Source organism: Dendropsophus ebraccatus, chromosome 3, assembly GCF_027789765.1.
Source record: "Dendropsophus ebraccatus isolate aDenEbr1 chromosome 3, aDenEbr1.pat, whole genome shotgun sequence".
In the NCBI taxonomy this organism is placed as follows: Eukaryota; Metazoa; Chordata; class Amphibia; order Anura; family Hylidae; genus Dendropsophus; species Dendropsophus ebraccatus.
The window spans coordinates 125,884,961-125,904,616 of record NC_091456.1 but is presented as its reverse complement, the minus strand read 5'-3'; the positions used below and the strand labels follow the sequence as shown (position 1 = coordinate 125,904,616).

At 42.0% G+C, this 19,656-nt stretch overlaps 1 protein-coding gene across 4 annotated transcripts in view; it reads left to right on the top strand.

The window, feature by feature from the left end:
• The window catches only part of CSNK1G3 (casein kinase 1 gamma 3), a 111,622-nt gene that overhangs the window by 79,731 nt on the left and 12,235 nt on the right, over nucleotides 1-19,656 (top strand). For 3 of the 4 annotated variants that reach the window (XM_069962640.1, XM_069962641.1, XM_069962643.1), the window contains 6 exons: nucleotides 5,310-5,395; nucleotides 6,406-6,490; nucleotides 7,571-7,719; nucleotides 10,043-10,138; nucleotides 15,418-15,513; nucleotides 18,874-18,980. In XM_069962640.1, the coding sequence (XP_069818741.1) occupies nucleotides 5,310-5,395; nucleotides 6,406-6,490; nucleotides 7,571-7,719; nucleotides 10,043-10,138; nucleotides 15,418-15,513; nucleotides 18,874-18,980 (619 nt within the window). The remainder of the gene's footprint in view (nucleotides 1-5,309; nucleotides 5,396-6,405; nucleotides 6,491-7,570; nucleotides 7,720-10,042; nucleotides 10,139-15,417; nucleotides 15,514-18,873; nucleotides 18,981-19,656) is intronic. The other variant, XM_069962642.1, reaches the window with a different exon arrangement.

Below are 19,656 nucleotides of genomic sequence, written 5' to 3'. Positions count from 1 at the left end.
CTCGTTGTGCATTGGTCAACATATGCAGATTTCTCTTATAAGCATCATTGACCTAAAGCTGGTGCAGTTATAATGTGAGGTCCATAGTGATTGTAATACAATATATCAGGAGAATGTAAACCTGTGCATGCTGTGGAACATGTGCCCTGCGATGTACATTCAGGCCATAACTTTATTGCAGATATGTGCCACTCAACTTTATGAAATATCTTGGCTGGGTTACTCAGGGCCTGGCATATTAGGTTGTGGCATCTTCTGCACTTGGCAGCAATCCTAGTACCTTAGACCTGGAGTCAATAAAGAAATTGAATTCAAGGATCTCTGGCTAGGCATAAAAATAAATCTGTGCAGCTTAAGTAGATCTACCGTTTGAGAGCAGGAAAGATGGAATTGATCTGTCTGGCCTATCCATTTTCCTGTTTCTATGATTACATCTGTTCAGGATTTCTAGATTCATTAACGGATTGTCTGGCGTGCTTGGAAATACTAAGCCGCAGCCATTTTCCCCTCAATTCAGCGTCCGTTTACTTCACACTTTTAATATAGTGTGAAGTAAATTTAGTATATAAACTTGCAGAAAGGAGAAACAAAACAAATGCAGACTCTTCTTTCTGTCTTTCAATGACTACCGTAGTTTGTAAACTACTGTACGCTTGTAAGTAGCTTGTTGCTGCCACCTGCTGGCAGAGGACTTGAATGGTGAATGGTTCTTATTAGTTTGGGGGAGTTGTGGCTTTCTGGAGGATGTAGTGTATGTAGGACATTTAAGGTGGCTAAGTGACATTACAGGATAATGAAAAAGGCATCTTAATGTTTTCATCAATAAGATGGACAAGAGCAGTGTGATAAAAATAGCCCAAGGCATTTCTTTCCGCCTGTTTTGAAGTGTCAGTACATGAAATTTCTGCACCCTCCGCACAGAAATGCTATTGTATTGTCACCCACTAAAGAATGCCAAACGTCCGTGCCGATTATATTATCAGTAGATTTGCTCCCTGGTAATAGAAGTCTAGAGAATGTGTTTATTGTGTGGGGGGAAACATTTCACTGTATCCTGTCCCGTTGTCTACAATTCACAGCTCTGTCAGCAAGTTGGCAGACGTTCTGAATTCTGTCCTTGCTGCTTTATGCCAAGCTTTGGCATTTGTGAGGGTATACTGACCAGTGGCCTATTAACAACCAAACCACTTAAAACCGGATTCATGGAGGTAGGACCCTCATAGTGAGAGAGTGATGGCATGTTTTATAGATTAAATAGACTGGGGAAGGATCCCTGCCCTGTCCAAGAGGCACACTGTTAGGGCCCTATTCCACAGGCAAAGCAGGGCCTGATCAACGATGTAAACGAGCGCCGATCTGCAGATCGGCGCTCGTTTACTGGGCCTATTCTACAGGCCAACAATCGTTAGCGAGGGCTGCAGGGACGTCATTACCGATGTCGTTGCAGCATACATTACCGAGCAGGGCTTCTCCTACGCTCCGTATTCCTCCCCAGGTCCCGCAGCGCAGCATCAACTCCAGAGCGACCTGACTGAGCTGTCAGACCGCTCAGCCAATCACTGGCCGTGGCGGTACCGGTCTGTGATTGGCTGAGCAGTCTGACAGCTCAGTCAGGCCGCACCGAAGCTGATGCTGCGCCGCATGACCCGGGGAGGAAGACTGAGGGGAGGAGAAGCCCTACTAGGTAATGTATGCTGCTTCTCAAAACGTCGGTCGCCCACCGCGCACCGCTATTCCACAAAGCGATGTGCGGTGGGTGACTGATGATTTTAGGTTTGGGCCTAAATAAACGATCAGCCGATGACATGATCATCGGCTGATTGTTTTCTCGCTCCGTGTAGTGCATAGTTTGAGGGTCCTGTATAACTGTAGTATAGAGTTGGTGGAGGTCCTGTATACCTGTAGTGTATAGTTTGGGGTCCTATATACCTGTAGTATATAGTTGGAGTTCCTGTATACCTGTAGTATATAGCTTTGGGGTCCTGTATACCTGTAGTATAGAGTTGGAGAAGGTGCTGTATACCTGTAGTATAGAGTTGGTGGAGTTCCTGTATACCTGTAGTGTATAGTTTTGGGGTCCTGTATTCCTGTAGTGTATAGTTGGTGGAGGTCCTGTATACCTGTAGTGTATAGTTTTGGGGTCCTGTATACCTGTAGTGTAAAGTTTGGGGCCTTTATACCTGTAGTATATAGTTGGTGGAGGTCCCGTGCACCTGTAGTGTATAGTTTTGGGGTCCTGTATACCTGTAGTGTCCTGTATACCTGCAGGGTCGTATTTACCATTAGGCACCCATGGTCTGGTGCGTAGGGTAGCACCTTGCAGAGGGGCAGTACCCTCCCGTTCAGACTTGCCAGAAAATCTGGTGTCTTTTCGAGGGGGGTATGGCGGTATTGGTCATGTCTGGTATAGTGCATTTATTCAGTCACAGTATGGCGGTATTGGTCAGGTCTGGTGTGGCGGTGTTACCCAGTCACAGTATGGTAGTATTGGTCAGGTCTGGTGTGGCGGTGTTATCCAGTCACGGTATGGTGGTATTGGTCAGGTCTGGTATAGCGGTGTTATCCAGTCACAGTATGGCAGTATTGTTCAGGTCAGATATGATGGTGTTATCCAGTCACAGTATGGCGGTATTGGTCAGGTCTGGTATGGCAGTGTTATTTAGTCACAGTGTGTCGGTATTGGTCATGTCTGGTATGGCGGTGTTCTCCAGTCACAATGTGGCGGTATTGGTCAGGTCTGGTATGGCAGTGTTATCCAGTCACCGTATGGCAGTATTGGTCAGGTCTGGTATGGCAGTGTTATCCATTCATAGTATGGCGGTATTGGTCAGGTCTGGTATGGCAGTGTTATCCAGTCACAGTGTGGCGGTATTGGTCCGGTCTGGTGTGACAGTGTTATCCAGCACAGTATGGTGGTATTGGTCAGGTCTGGTGTGGCAGTGTTACCCAGTCAGTTTGGTATACCTGTTGTGCCCTGTATATACATGTACTGTATGGATGGAGTAGGGGGCCCTGTAAATATACATGTACTGTATAGATGGAGTAGGAGGTCCTGTATATACATGTACTGTATAGATTATAAAATGTATCTATTAGTGCTAAGCTCTACACAGGCTCTGCAGGCCATATAAGTTTACAGTGCAGTTACAGCCAATAACTTATTGGAGACGTCTTTAAGTGAATCACATGGGGCTTCTTCTCCAATTGGAGTTGCTTTCTTTTTCTTTTCCTTTTCCTCTTCCTCTACATCCGGCCTGGGCCATCATGAGAACTTCCCTCAGCCACAAGTTGTCCTGGTAGGATCTGCCAGACAAACATTTTAGGCTCCTCACTCATTCACCATCATCAGTCTCCACATCCTGCCCCATCTCTGCCCTCATATAGTGTATAGTCACCACTGTATCCATATAGTAGTAAACCGTTCTGTGCCCCTAGGTAGTAGTCAAGCCCCTCTTTGTGCAGGTAGTCATCCTAGTAGGTAGTGTCCCCCCAGTAGTAAGCCCACTAGCTTGTAGTATACCCCATGTAGGCACTTTACTGTAGGTAATCACACCCTGGTAGTTCCCCCCCCCCCCCAATGCATAGTAATTTCTCCCCCTTTGTTGGCTTCTCCTGTAGTAGTCTCCTCCCCACTATATAGGTATCTGTCCTGCTATGTAGTTACCTCCCCTGGTAGTTAGCTCCCATTGCTCTCATGTAGGCATCCCCCGCAGTAGTAGCACCCCCTCCTATGTGCTCATGGTAGGTAGCCCCTCTTTTCTTCATGTGGCATCTTGCCTCACAACTTTTTTAAAGTGTCACTCTCTACATAAAAAAACTTTGACATGTCACAGAGACACATATCCTACAAATAAGACAATGCTGGACAATACTGTTAAATTATTAAATCAAATAATGCATGTAAATTATTACATGCAAAAAAATATTATTTTTTTTTAAAAAAAAGGGAAGCATAAAACAGTACAGTACATACATTGGATGGTTTAGGCAGATGATCATAGATAATGGATAACCAGTATACTCTATACAGGTTGATGGTGTATCAATCAACCAGGGGAGGTACAAAGAAGTTTATATATACTAATAAAGAAAGTACTAAAAAGTGCAATAAAAAATAATACATATAGCTGAAGTGCAAGCCAAAAATAACAAATAATACATGATACACCATCAACCTGTATCTAGTATACTGGTTATACATTATCTATGATCATCTGCCTTGTAAGCCATCCAATGTATGTACTGTACTGTTTTATGCTTCCCTTTCTTGAAGGTTTCTTGAATTTTCAAATGCATATGGATATTGGATATTAAGATTTCCTCTTGGGTCACTGAAATCTCATGTCATAGAGACACGTCAAAAGTTTTGATCGGTCCAGGTCTGAGTGTTATGTGATCATTCGGGCTCATAATGTAAGTCTATGGAGCCCGACTGATTTATGCTGGAACACAGCAGGGAAAGGACATGCTGCAGTGTGGTCTTCTCCACGCTCGTCCTGACGATCGGTACGGATCTGAACATTCAGACCCGGACCTATCAAAACTTCTGACATGTCTATATGACATTTGAAAAGTTTTCTATGATGACAGTGACACTTAAAGGAAAATAAAATATATAATTGTATATCCTTTTCTTTTTTTTTTTTTTTTTTTTAACAAATCCATGCATGCTCACTAGCTCCTCCATATGCGTGGCTACCCCTCTCCTGCAGTGACCCTGCCAGATCTCCCTGATGTTTTTGTAATCCATCAGTGTCATTTGCTGACTGAAAGAGGACAGGCATTGTGTATTTATATGTACTACTAACTCCACTAGTCCCAGTTGTCAGAATGAGGGATATTGGCAGCTGGGAATCTTTTGCTATATTAGGGGACTTATTGCAACCCGGCTGAGGCACTGACTAGTGTTCCCACCTTATCTATTTTGTAGCTGAATATGTATAGCCTATATTATAATGTGTCCAATCCAGGTGTTCTCAGGATATACAACACATGCACACTCAGCTTAGCCAAGCATGCAAGTGTATTGGGGGGGGGGGGGGGGGGGTTGCAGTGTCCTAATTCCAGACCCCCTCCTCATGATCTACTTCCACATTTGGTACTGCTCTCTGTCTATGTCAGAACAAAAATGTGGTCCTATTAACCTGATCCACTACTGAAATGTGATTACACATCCTGCCAGACAAAATCAACTATAGAGGTGTAGTAACATTATAAAGTTAAAAATGACACATTTTATAATCTCTTGCTTTGCTTATTTAGTTGTTGGGATGTTTAACTTTATATTTTTTTTTTACATTGTCTTTCAGAGCAAAGTAGAAGAGATGACTTAGAAGCTTTAGGACATATGTTTATGTATTTTCTACGAGGAAGCCTACCTTGGCAAGGCCTGAAGGTAAAGCATAGTTCAGTATAGGACTGACGCACGTTCCTAAAGTTGGATGAAGAAAGACTTATAAATAGACCGAGCAGATTGGTCTTTTACATAAGTGCTCTTTGTAAGCATTGGTTTAATATTGGTTGTTATAATATAATAATGTGCATCTTTCAGTAGCAAAAACCCTGACCTATTGGTTATGAATCTCAAACTCTCTTTTGGAACAATTACTGGGCAAAAGCCTCCTGTCAGGGAAGTTTCTTTTTCTTTTTTTATGTCTTTGTTCTAATGAACCCCACATCTCTAAAGACCTTACACCAGGGTAAGAGTGGAGAAAAAGCTGCTAGAAGTGCCTTCCTGTTGTTTAGGCCTAAATGGGCACTGTCATGCAAAAAATGTGACATGTTACAGAGACGTGGCAAAAGTTTTGGTTGGTAGGGGTCTCAAAACAAGCCAGGAGAAGTGCGCAGTAGCACATTTCCCTCCCCAACTCACAGCAGGCTCCATCTAGGCAGCTCCATGTATCTGTCTATGGGCCTGCCTGGAGAGGATGGACGCTGGGGAAGTGCTGCTCCACTTTTTTTCTGATCGGTGCAGTGAAACCCTAACAAAACAAAACATTTGACATGTCACAGTAACATGTCAAAAAGTTATTTTATTGAGCTTTAAGGTGCTTATATACTTTAATAAAAGAACTACTAAACTTGTTCCTGGTAACTAGGAAGTAGGATGTGGTCATGTGGCATACATCATTTTACAGCTGGGTTGTAAATTGGCTTCTTGTTGGTTTATGGAGGGTTTAGGAACTCTACTCCAGGCACATTTGTAATCTAGTGACAGATCCTCTTTCATCAAGGTTTGGGATTGCTGCTTTTACTGTCATTAGTAGTTCTAGTAATGCTATAGCAGTTGGATAAAGCACTGTCAGGAGCCATGTTATTACTGCTATTACAATTCTTGTAGTTTACTTATAAGGTTTGAACACAGTTTAACAAATACATTGAAGCTTTGTATCTTCTTTTTTGTAGGCGGACACATTAAAAGAAAGGTATCAAAAAATTGGAGATACAAAGCGAGCGACTCCAATTGAAGTACTCTGTGAGAATTTCCCAGGTAACAAACTACTGCCTATTGTAGCAAGTGGCATCATCTTTCTATGCAGAGCAGGCTGATGAATGAACAATGCCTGCTGAACAACCAGCGCAGCCTCATTGAAATGCCAGTTCTGTGTTTATTGAAATGCCTTTTCTATCTGTATGTAAATTGGCATTTCTAAGAGCAGGCAAGAAAATTTTCAGCAAATTTGCCACTATCTGAAATGAACACATTTTACAGTCTGCGTTTGTGTTCGAAATTGCAGGCTGACAGAAACATGCATACGTGGCAATGCATTAGTAAATTTACTGTCACCCAGAAAGTACTTTATGTATTCTTAAAGATTTCCTTGAAAGTGTTAATTAACTTTCTAATCTAAATCGTAGAAATGTGCTTGCTAATGGCTCTCGCAAAAGGACTCGATCACAAAACTCTTTTGGTGTAGATTGGGCATTAGCTAAAACCAGGAGTGGATACATAAAGTAGCAATTGGTGTATACGTCTTTCCTTATATACCTAGTTCAGGTTTTACTTTTAGCTGTTACTTACGTTACCGTATTATCTTCTTCCTTTTAAAGTAAGTGAAACTGCCTAATCTAAAAGCATCATGTTACAGAGCAAGGAATGCTGAGCAAAATGATGTATCATTTATGTGGAAAGATCCAGTATAACTTGTCATCTATTCAGTTATATGGGTATTAACATCTCAACGAACATAGTTAAACTTGTAGCACAGAGGGGTGGTCGGTAACCTAGACAACAAGCTGTCAACAATGGGAAGAAAAGAGCAGCATATCAGGAGGAGGCAAGTTTGCTAAATGAATGTATTTGTAAAAATATTCAGCTTGACGCGTCCTAACTAGTTCAGATGGGAATATTCAAAAATTTTTTATGTACCCCACAATAGTACAAAAAAAAAGTTAGACCACCCTGCAAAAAAAAAAAAAAAAAAACAACTAAGGGGTCAGTATTGTTTTATTTGTGCAAAAATTGTAAAATCTAAACGCTATGTAACGTTAATGTCTCCATATTTGCATTGATATGTAAAATAAAGTTAACATGTCTTTTATACCAATGTGTTTTTCCCCTTATTTGCAGAAGAGATGGCCACATACTTGCGCTACGTAAGACGGCTAGACTTTTTTGAGAAACCGGACTATGACTACTTAAGGAAATTATTTACAGACTTGTTTGATCGAAAGGGATATATGTTTGACTATGAGTATGACTGGATTGGCAAACAACTGGTAAGTTTAGAAGTAACTTCTGGTCTGTCTGATACCTGATGTCTAGAATCTAGTGTTGATTCACCTAATCTACATCACATCACATACAGTACTGTACATACAAGTTGTGCTTTCTTAAAGGAGAACTTTGGTCAAAATCTATTTTTTTTATATGTTATTACATAAACAAAGTTACCCAAATTCCTAATGTACATTAATTCTGGCAAATGCACATATATTGCCATTTCCCTCAACATAGTAGATCAGACAGGCTTCAATTTCTCTACCCCCCCAAAAAAGTGATGTCACGACACGGTTGTATGTACCTAAATTGTCCAACAGGGGGGCAATATATGTAGAAGTCTATGTAGAAAGTGTATATAGTGGAATCATCCATTCAGTTACATCAGATTTTCAGAATTTATTTTTTTTTTTGCCAAAAAACTGATATTGCACTTCTCTTAACAGACTTATAAAAGCTGTTGTCACTTTTATTTTTGATAACTGGTGCAAAAAAAAAAAAAAAAAAAAGTTGCATATGTTATAATTATGAAATGCACCACTATAAAAAGCCAGTGCAACACAGGGAGTGTTACAGTGAAGGTGACACCTATATGTAGATAAGAGGGTATCACTATTATAAATGTCTGTGGACAACCCTGCTCCTCCTCCTCCTGCACAGGTCACATGCATGCCTAGTCCACTCTTACATAGAAGTCAGTAGGGTCCTCTCCATCTCTAAATGCTGTTATCAGGGCAGAACAGACTCAATTGGGGCAATATGGTAGCCACATAATATACAAAAAGGAAATTTACACCCACACAATAAAAACAGATTTAGGAAAACCTGTTTCAGTATATGGGTCCTATCAGAAAAAAATACTAGGTGACACATTTACTTTAAAATAAAGAAGGGCTTACAGGTTTATTTTGGATGCTGAACACATCATGAGACTTTTTGTAAATCTTTTGGGGGTTACCTGACAAGCTACATAGATAGATGGATACATAGATATTGATGTCATGATGGAACCTGATAAATGCAATGGGAAACATGTTTACCGTTTTATAATATAACCCATTACACTCTATCACCATACATTGGAACACTGCTGGGCTGATTTTCCACAAGGCAATGGCTTCCATTGTGCTCTGACTCTCCTGGGGGCAGATAGACAGGTTCAGGCATGATTCTGTAGGAAAAGTACACTTTGTACTGGACTGCTGCCTAAAGATATGCCTAGGAATGATTCCTTATTCCAGTTTAGTGCTTTTACTTTACCTGGCTAACCGAATCCTCATACTGTACTGATGAAGTCCAAAAGATAGAAACAGATGTGTGTCCTGATGGTTTTCTATGTATGACGAATCTACAGCAATAACAAACAATTTACAGTAATAATTAAGCAAAGTGCTTCGCTATCTCTGCAATCTGCTCCTAAGGCGGCTGCCTTTAAAATCACTGCCTCTCCATGCTGCTCCTTCCTGGGTGCTGGGAATAGCTGGATTGAGTCCTCGAGAACAGGATGAAGTTTTCCACAACTGGATCCAGCTTTTCCCAGCACCCAGGGAGGAGCGGCTTGGAGCGTCAGTGAGTTAAATGGATCCAGGCTGATAAGCGGATTGCAGAGATTGAAGCGCTTTGCTTCAATATTACTGTAAATTTGCTCATTTCTAGTATCCACTAAATGACTACTTAGTGGCCTACTTGGCAGATTATAAAAAACAATTTATAGTTCCTGATATTTTAAGTTGTCATTCTTGTACTGTGTGCATGTCATAAGGCTTTTAAGCTTCGCCAGGTGCTCCTACTACAGTCTGTAATTCGGGCTGCTGTGGAGACATCCTAATGGTGAGTTTACACAGGCAGATTTATCTGTCAGATTTTTGAAGCCAAAGCCAGGAACAGATCATAAACAAGGAAAAGGGCATAAAGGAAAGACTAAGATTTCTCCCTTTTTCAAATCCATTCCGGGTTTTGGCTTCCAAAATCTGTCAGATAAATCTGCCTGTGTAAAGGCACCATAAGAGTTGTCGAGTTCTGTGCATGAGCCCTGTTTTTCTTTAAGAGGGATTGTACATGGATATTGCTGACCATTTAGGATGTTTTCCCAGCAGTTCTTACCTACCATCAGCAGCTGCGTCTGCACACAATGACCTGAAGCTTTAGTGCATCCGTTAAGCAGTGTAATGCAGGAAGTAATGCCAGAGCAGTGTCAGCCTTGTAGACACAGAACACTCAAACTTTACAGATTCCATATTGATTTGTGCAAAACTATCTTTGTTCCAGTAGTTCTTTAGCTCTTATGAATTATTCTCATGCTCTTTGTGTCATTGACTTTAGCCCACCCCAGTTGGCTCCATTCATGCTGATCCAGCTCTTTCGTCGAACAGAGAAGCACACCAACACAGAGATAAGATGCAGCAAGCCAAAAACCAGGTAAATGTTGGAAACCTCTTACCTTGTTCCCCGAGTCACTCCCGAGGTTTAATCTTCATTGTTAATATTGTTAAACCGGTCATTCCCAATTCATAAGTGTAAATTCCATAGTAATACAAATTAACCCTTTCCTGTTGCCGCATATTACACACCACCGTCTTAACATCGAGAGTTTCTTTGTTTTCATTTGGTCTTAATATCGAACACTAAGTGTTAATATTCTTCTGAAAACATTCATACTTGCCAATGGATTGTGATTGAGTATTGTGAGCAAAGGCTGAGGATGCATGTCTCCTTGGCCATACAGAGATGCTATTGTAATAGTCTGGGTGCTCTTTTGGATGTATAGTGTCACATGGGGAAAATTCACAGTTGTATTTTCTTAATTTGAATGCAAAAAAATACTGGGTTAAAGCAAAATGGTCTACTGTTAAGTATACAATTGAAACATTTCAGGAAAAGTGCAATTGGTTGCTAGGATAACTTTGGCAAGTAATACTTACAGGTGGTTTTCCAGGCTAATATGGTTAATTTGACCTATTCTTGGGATTCTGTAGAAATGGCAGCCTTGGGTAATGTCTCTATAACCAATGTGTTTACAGAAGTTATTGATAAAGGGGTTGTCCTCTGCAAGGTAATATTTCCTATATAGCTTTGGTCATCTAGAAAATAATAAACATCCTATGCTTCCCTGTCCTTGCTCCCCTGTGTCCTGCTGGTGGTGTCTCCAGTATCCCCTGCTGACTGCAGATGCTTGGAGACAGACTAAGGAGTTACAACTCTCTGCCAATCACGGGCCTCAGTGCTGTCTTGTTTCAGAGAGACTGCTAGCACAATACCAGGGGAGCGCAGACAGGTAAGCATATGGTAAATATTATTTTCTATATGACCGCAGCTACGTGGAAAAAAAATTCTAGCGCCAGACAGCCCCTTTGGGCTCACGTCTTATTCTGTTTACTCCTCTCGTCTGGGTTGTGATCCCAAGTAGTTAAATCAACATTATACATATGAACACTAGGGGGGAGATTTATCAAACATGGTGTAAAGTGAAACTGGCTCAGTTGCTCCTAGCAACCAATCAGATTCCACCTTTCATTTTCCAAAGAGTCTGTGAGAAATGAAAAGTGGAATCTGATTGGTTGCTAGGGGCAACTAAGCCAGTTTCACTTTACACCATGTTTGATAAATCTCCACCTAGGTGTTTCCCTTCACTGTGCATGTGTATAGCTGCTGCACATCCACATTCAGTATGAAAGATTCCTGGAGTGCTCGCATTGTATGGTCATCTCTCACACAGCACCAAAACCTCTGTAACCACACAGTGACATTATACTGATCGAATTATTGCATATTAGAGCATGCAGAGTTGATAATATAATTAGCCAGATAATAATTGATATACAGCCTGGTATGTTCACACTGAGCAAGACATGCAGAAATCCCGACCGGAACCCGCGCTGCAGACTTCCCTCAGAATCCTGTCTGCCTCACTGTTTCAATTTAATGTCTTGTTTAATTGACATGTCAATTCTTTGAACAGAGAGCGGAGGCGTGTGAGTTTTCTGCCTGTTTTGCTCAGTGTGAATAGGCCCAGAAAGTGTATAACACAAGGCGAGTATATTTCAAAACTGTTTGCAATCACAACCCCTGTTGATTTCTTTAGAAAAAATAAATAAAGGTGACAGGTACACTTTGTCGGCTTACAGAGCAACCTCCCCATACACATGGAGACTTATCTCCCTTCAGCACAAAGAATTATATATGTTGAAACCCCTCAGCCCAATCATTCTGCCCTGTCCTATCATCAGAGAGAGAGTTGTGAGGCACATATACACATTAGATGGATTGCCAATCCCACTGAAACCTACCAGTTCAGGTAACATTAATTTCTATGGCCATCTTAGGGTATGTTCACTCTGAGTAAATCAGGCAGAATCCCACGGCGGAACTTCCCCTGCTGAATCCCACCTGCCTCAGTGTGACTTCTTTGAGCGGAAAGCGGCAGCAGCGGAGGAGCGTGCACTCTCCCATAGACAGGCTATGACACACTGAGACAGGCAGGAACTTTCCGCTATGGAATTCCGCCTGATTTACTTAGTGCAAACAAAGAAATTTCATTTTGGTTTAGGTTCATTTTTTGTACTTGAGGGTGTAATGAATAGTTGTTTACAACTAGTGTGGAAAGTAGCGCTGCTTCAGCATCTGTTACTTATGGGACAATCTGTTAAATAGATATATTTGATGAAATTACCTTAGGATGCCTTTACAAAGATTTATCGGACAGATGTTTGAAGCCAAAGCCAGGAACAGACTATAAGCAGAGAACAGGTCATAAAGCAGGGGTGGGGAACCTTTTCAATGTCGAGGGCCGGTCGGGCATTAATAAAATCATTCGAGGGCCGCATGCCGCGTGCGGCAGTTAGTAGCGTGGGTTTGCAGCACCCGGGGCAAGGCAAAGTATTGTTCCCCTAGTGCCCCTGCTATTGTAGTTAACCCCCAGTGATGCCCCTGCTATTGTAGTTAACCCCCAGTGATGCCCCTGCTATTGTAGTTAACCCCCCCCCCCAGTGATGCCCCTTGTAGTCTAGTTAACCCCCAAGTCATGTCCCTGGTAGGCCTAGTTAACCCCCCAGCGATGCCTCTGGTAGGCCTAGTTAACCCCCATCAGTCATGTCCCTGGTGGCCTAGTTAACCTCCATCAGGCATGTCCCTGGTGGCCTAGTTAACCCCCATCAGACATGTCCCTGGTGGCCTAGTTAACCCCCAATAAAAAAATAAACATCCTACTCACCTTACCTCCGCTCCCACGCTGCCCATGTCCTCTTCTGCCCCAGGTCCTCTGTGCCGGTCTTTCTCCTGCAGGCGGCGCGCGATGAAATGACGTCATCGCGCGGCCCGCAGGAGACTGAAGACACGCGCCGCTCTGCTGGGGAAGAAGCCGGCACAGACAGCATCCTCCTGTGTCCGGCAGCTGTCACAGACACCGGAGGATGCTGTGTATGCCGGCTCCTTCCTCCTCCAGAGCGGCGCACATCACAGGGGAGCTGCGGGCTGCAGGCCGCATCGGGAGGTCTCAGGGGCCGGATGCGGCCCGCGGGCCGGAGGTTCCCCACCCCTGTCAAAGGAAAGACTAAGATTTTTCCTCTTTTCAAATCCATTCCTGGCTTTGGCTTCAAAAATCTGTTGGATATCTGTGGGTGTTAAAGGACCCTTACACCAATAAGAAAAAAAGTTATGACAGGCTCAGGTGTCTTAAATGTTATTGCATTTCATGCTTTAAACAAGTATATATTGTACAGACTTGCTTTTTTTCTGCCTTACACAAAGTAAAATAGTACTGTTAATACTGCTTCAGCATAAGGAGTAAGATGTAATTATTCTACAGAAGCAGTCTATGCAGTAAAATATTACTTAGATCTTATTTACATCACATTTTGGGGCCATGTCTCTGGTAAATGCCGGGATGCTGGCAAAACCTTTTTATTTATTTATTTTTTTAATAGGTTTTGTTTTTAGACCTTGAAAGTGGTAGGCTACCCTTTTGAGACTGGAAAACAAAATGTTTACCTTAAAGAAACAAATCAAACATAGAAGTAGACAGTTTGGTCTAGTAACGTCAATAGGTACGACTTAAATCTGAGATATGGTCCCATCAAAAGTTATTTGGTCCCTAATACACATCTATTATCTGGGGATTCTTGCATTTGACACCGTAAAATAGCTCTAATTTTCAAACATTTTGACTGGCCAGGGTCTGACTGTTTGGGTACTTTCACACTGCAGAATCTGCGTGGTGACTTCAAGTGGTCAATCCTTTGGGCAGACGGTGGTATCCGCTGGCATAAATCATTGAGTCTATGTAACAGGCAGGACTTCAAGCAGTGTGAACATACCCTTAGCCTGGAGAAGCATGCGGCTGTGGGCCTCAAACCCCCAGAAGACTGGAACCTCCGTCTACCTACATTGGGCAAGCCCTATTATAACTCTGTTATGAGGTGGTATGCACACACCCATGATATGCAGTCCACAAGCTCACTGTATACCACAGACTGCACTCTTGACCTATTGTGAAACTCTCGGCATCATGATTTATTATGATGCTGAGTGTCCCATAAAGGGTCAAGAGCTCAGTCTAATGTATTCATTCAGCTTGCAGACCATATATCACGGACGTGTATATGCTGCCTAAGGGCCCTATTCCACAGTAACGATAATCGGCCGGATCGGCCCCATTTGGCCCTATTCGGCCGATTATCGTTCGGTGAAATAGAGAGAACGATCAGCCGATGATCATGTCATCGGCTGACTGTTCATTTAGGGCTAGACCTAAAATCATCGTTCCCCCCCCCCCGCGCATCGCTACGGTTGAATAGCGGTGCGTGGCGCGGTGGGCAGCAGCATCATCATACATTACCTGTCCGGTCGTCTTCGCGCTGTCTTCATCCCCGGGTCCCGCGCACTCTTATCTTCAGAATGGCCGGTCAGCTGACGGAGCGCTCAGCCAATCACAGGCCGGGACCGCCGTGGCCTGTGATTGGATGAGTGTGGCCTGTCAGCTGACCGGCCATTCTGAAGATAGAGCGCACGGGACCCGGGGATGAAGACAGCGTGGAGAAGACCGGACAGGTAATGTATGATGCTGCAAGGACATCGGTAACTATGTCCCTGCAGCCCTCGCTCAACGATTATCGGGCCGTGGAATAGGCCCTCGTTTACATCGTTGATCGGGCCCTCCTCGGCCCGTGGAATAGGACCCTAAGAGTTCTCAGGGAAATGCACAACGGGCGCTTCTTCTGGCTATCTACAAGTTGGTACACTTGAACACTGATCGAACAAAACTTTTGATGCCCAGATTTTTTTTTTTGTTTTAAAACTTTCAGGGTTTTTGCAGGAGGGGGATGATGTGCATTGCATACAGTCCAAATAGTTCTTGTACCAATGACAACTCACCATTAATGCACAGATCTATAGTCATGTGTGATCTGTACACGTCTGGGTCTGTGTACAGCAGCCTATCAGAAAGCAGCACAATCCCTGGCTATGCATCTTTGCAGGGAGTGTACGCCTTACATCACTAATCATATCCTTTTCTGCTTATCTAGTTTGCATGCCATTTTGCTTTAAAGTGTAGTGTGCTCTGTAACTCTACATATTCTGGTATATTTTGCTTGCTCTCTTTATTTAATTTCACATGTTGTGATGACGCATGAGGTGTTAATATGTTTTGGGTTTTTCTCCCTCCTCTTCCATGCATGTTTTATGCATTATATAATGAGCAGTCGGCAGACCACAGGGCAGCTTGGGACTCCCAGCAGGCCAACCCCCATCACGTAAGAGCTCACCTAGCAGCTGACAGACATGGTGGCTCGGTACAGGTATTTTCTGCTTCTTTGCATGACTGACTATTTGCGCGTCCCCCCCACTCCCAGATTCCCATAGCATGCTTTTTGTTTCTAGCCGATGTGATGCCTCTTAGTGTGTTCCTGAATGCATTGCTGTTTATTATGTGGTGACACTAAACGTTGCATCATTTCAGAGACTTGGAATACATGTCATCATCTAACATATGCAACTTATGTTATGAAATAACTGTACTACTCAATTCCCATAAAATTAAGTTATAACCAAAGGGGCTGGAAGGGCATTTGTGCTTTTAGTCAGTATATGTTTAAAAAACAAATCTCAACTAAAAACTCCTTTATGGTGCGTTCACACCTACAGGATCTGCAGCTGATTTTCTGCAGCAGATTTCATTTAAATAACTGAACACAGCATCAAATCTGCTGCAGATCTGCTGCAGATCCTGTAGGTGTGAACGCACCCTTAATTACAAAAGGGACCTGCCATTATTATGGACTCCAGAGGCTAGCCAGACGATGGCACCATGTTAAGAACTAGCCAAACAATAGTGAATCTCCTGGTGGGTTTGCTGCCTGTCTCCAGGGCTTTGCACAGTCTTGGATTAGATATATTGCTGTGCAGCACTGCATGTGGATAAATGACCTTTTTATGGGATGGAGGCCTGTTCCTTGATCTTGGTTTGCTATTCCGATATGCATTGTCAACACACCTTTTATAATATTAAGGATCCTTGATCCCTTCATCCAGTAGTCACATTTACTGCATGTCGCGCACAGCAATATGTGGAAGATATTTATTGACTTGTGTGTATGACTGTGCAAGCTTCAGCATGAAGAGAACTGTCCATTGTTTTATGGTTGGTGCCACACTGGTCACTTTTATTTGTTTTCTTTATGTGTAACGTCTTTGTGTTAGAAAATGGTTCTCACAGTGATAAATCTGTCGCTCTGAGATTGTTAGGCTTGTTTCACACAAACGTAACCTGGTCAGGACTCATGTATCTAACTTTTCAAGGTGCTATGTGGCATGCTTGGTCATCAACTTTGAAGTGCATGTATCCAGTTTGGTACCACAGACTGATTTGTGAGAACGAAATATATCTTATTTCTTTTTTAAGTCTTTTTATTTTTGGGAGGTTAAATCAACCATCGGACAAAAATTATATTTGCTTCAGGGTTACTTGTAAGGGTCCTATTACATGGAGCGATTTTTAAAGATTAACGACTAATGATAAAAATGTTCATCGGTGGGTAAGTGATAGGAACTGTAACTGTAGCTAGGTAACCTATAGGCAATGTGAAAATATATGCTTAATGTATGTCTCCAAGGCCAGTGGTTGGGTGGCCACAAAGAGGGTCTGGAGCCTTGCCATGCATAACATGAATAACCCATTGTTGTTTTTTTTTTTTTTCCTTTTCTTCACCATCTTGTAAAGGCCCTATTCCAAGGAACGATTATTGGCCGTTACGGTCGATAATCGTCCCGTGGAATAGAAGGCAACGATCATCCAATATTGTTCATGTCGGCTGTTCGTTGCAGTCGTTTGCTTTTCAACCAGCTAGTGTCAGGAAGTTATACAGATTCCCCCCTGATAGGTGAAGGGGCCACCCCGTTAACTACTTATTGTCCTCTTGTGTTTTCCCCCAGTAAATTCAGAGTTGCAACATTCTACTACTTTAAAAAAGTAAGATATTTTGCAAATATACTTAAGTGCACAGGGTTTCTACAGTGAATTGTAATACTGTGCAAGTTTTCTGCCCTCAAAAAAAATCTCCACCGAGTCCCCACTGTATCTTAACGTGTCCCAAGTGCTCTTACAGTAATAACCAAAGCCAGAGACCTCTATAAAAAGGAGAAATATAAATCCCAGGGTTTTGGACTAGTTGTATGTTATTTTTTTTCTTTTTACATACTAAGTGGTAGCAGTGTGCAGAAATGTACAGGGTATTCTGCCAAATCCCAGCACAGTTTGGATGCCATTGTATAAAATGTTAAGTGACGATTATAGAGTAGGATTAGATATTTCCATATTCATTCCAAGTACAAATGTTACAGAGAAAATGCAACCCCAGTGTATGTTTTCTGTTCCTAGGCATAGGACATTATAATAATTTGGCCAGCTCTCGGCACATTCTGGCTGATAAAGAATTATTTTTATTTTAGCGTCCTTACCCTACAGGCCATTATATGTTGGCTGGGTGATATTGGTGCGGGTGGTTGCAGCTGACATCTTATAAATATCACTCACAATCAAGTTTTAGAAAAATTGTTAAAAAAATCATATATTTGGCAGTATACTGCACTGGTGTTATATTGCTGAGCATTACACAATACTTGTGCAGTACCTGCCAACTCACCCCCATATTATACCAGGAAAGCTTGGGAATGAAACCTATATGGAGCCTTCTGCAGAGAGCATGGACACAGTGATAATTTATGTATCCAACTATAAGTGGTAATCCTAAGTATTTAGGACATGGCAGAATATCACATACAACCAAAAATCGTCTAATGGTTAGAACCTGTGAACATTATACTAGGATAGCCCCTCTATAGATCCCATCAAGGACTGTTTCTTCTTACTGTGAACTACAGGTATGCCATTTCATTGGGTCTTATTTATTTAAGTCAGATATTTCCAGATGCAGAGTTCTGCCAGTTGTAAAGTAGTAAGATTTAATTAAGGTGGATCATCTAAAGCATTCACTATGGTAGTTATATTGTTGAGCACCTGGGGACGCTAGTTTTGATTTCCCTATGTTGGAATATAAGATAATCATCTTGGTTATGCTGGTATCATCCTAGTAGTTCCATGTGGTATGGTAATAAATTATTAAGTGTCCAGCTGTAAAACCCCTCTGGGTGATGTAGGACATGAACAGCACAATGTCCTTTTTAGTAAATATCTATAAAGAACAGAGGGATGGGGTTGCTGCTGATGTTCCAGGACATTTCACTATAGATTGAAGACCCAAGTGACTAAATAAAGATACTTTTCTCAGGCATGATAGCAGGCATTGGGGTGGGTAAACTAGTTTTTCCAGAACCTAATTGGGAATATTGAAACTTTATGGGGTGACTAGTAGCCAGATGGCACAGTAGGCACTGGTATTGCTGTCGGAATAACTGAGCTCTGTGTCTCTGTGTTCCACTGTTTTGTGTTTGGTTTTAATCTTATTGTGTTGCCTTCTTACAAGTTGTGTGCTTGTAAAACTTTGTGAATCCCAGTGTATTTGCCTCAGGATGACCATGTGCCTCGATGCACGTAAATTAATAATTTTCTTACCTATTAAATTTAGAGTTCACAGGGATTATGCCCACAATGCACTTTCAGGATGACTTATTTATGACATTTTTGTCTCGGTTTTTTACAGGTTGTAAGTTCAACAAATGGTGAGCTGAACACGGACGACCCAACCGCTGGACACTCAAATGCACCGATCACAGCCCCTGCAGAAGTTGAAGTCCTAGATGAAACAAAGTATGTCCTGCACTGTGGTAGTTGCTTACACCATAGAAATTGTATCTTTCTGTTGGTTATTTCAAAGCAAATTCCTTTGGGAGATGTTAGAGCACAGTAACAAGTCATACAGAGGCAAACATTCAACATAATAACCTTTTTTATTACATTCAAAAACCTTAAAGGAGAAGTCCGGCAAAACTTTTTATTAAAATATAAAACAACTGGGGGGAGGAGAATGTCGGTACCCAGTTGATGAACTTATTATAACCTAGTCTTTGGATAGGCCATTAATAGCCTCTCCTCTCCCCCCTTTACCGGTAAAAAAAAAACACATGGAGGATAAAATAAACTGTGTATCTTTTGTGTTGAGGCAATTCTACTTAAGTTGTCATTTCCCAACAGTTGGTCAGTATAGAAGCAAACTCCTTTTTTTGTCTTTCTCGGCAGCACATCTTTGTGTAAACAGTTAGACCATCTAAATGGCTCTTTAAATGAACACCAGTCAACTTGTTCTTCGTTGATAGCTGCTTATATCGGATAATTGTCTGCCCTTTAAAAGCGACTCTGTACCCCCCCCCCCCCCCAAAAACCACTTGTGCCTTTGGATAGCTGCTTTTAATCCAAGATCTGTCCTGGGGTCCGTTCGGCAGGTGATGCAGTTATTGTCCTAAACAACTTTTAAACTTGCAACCGT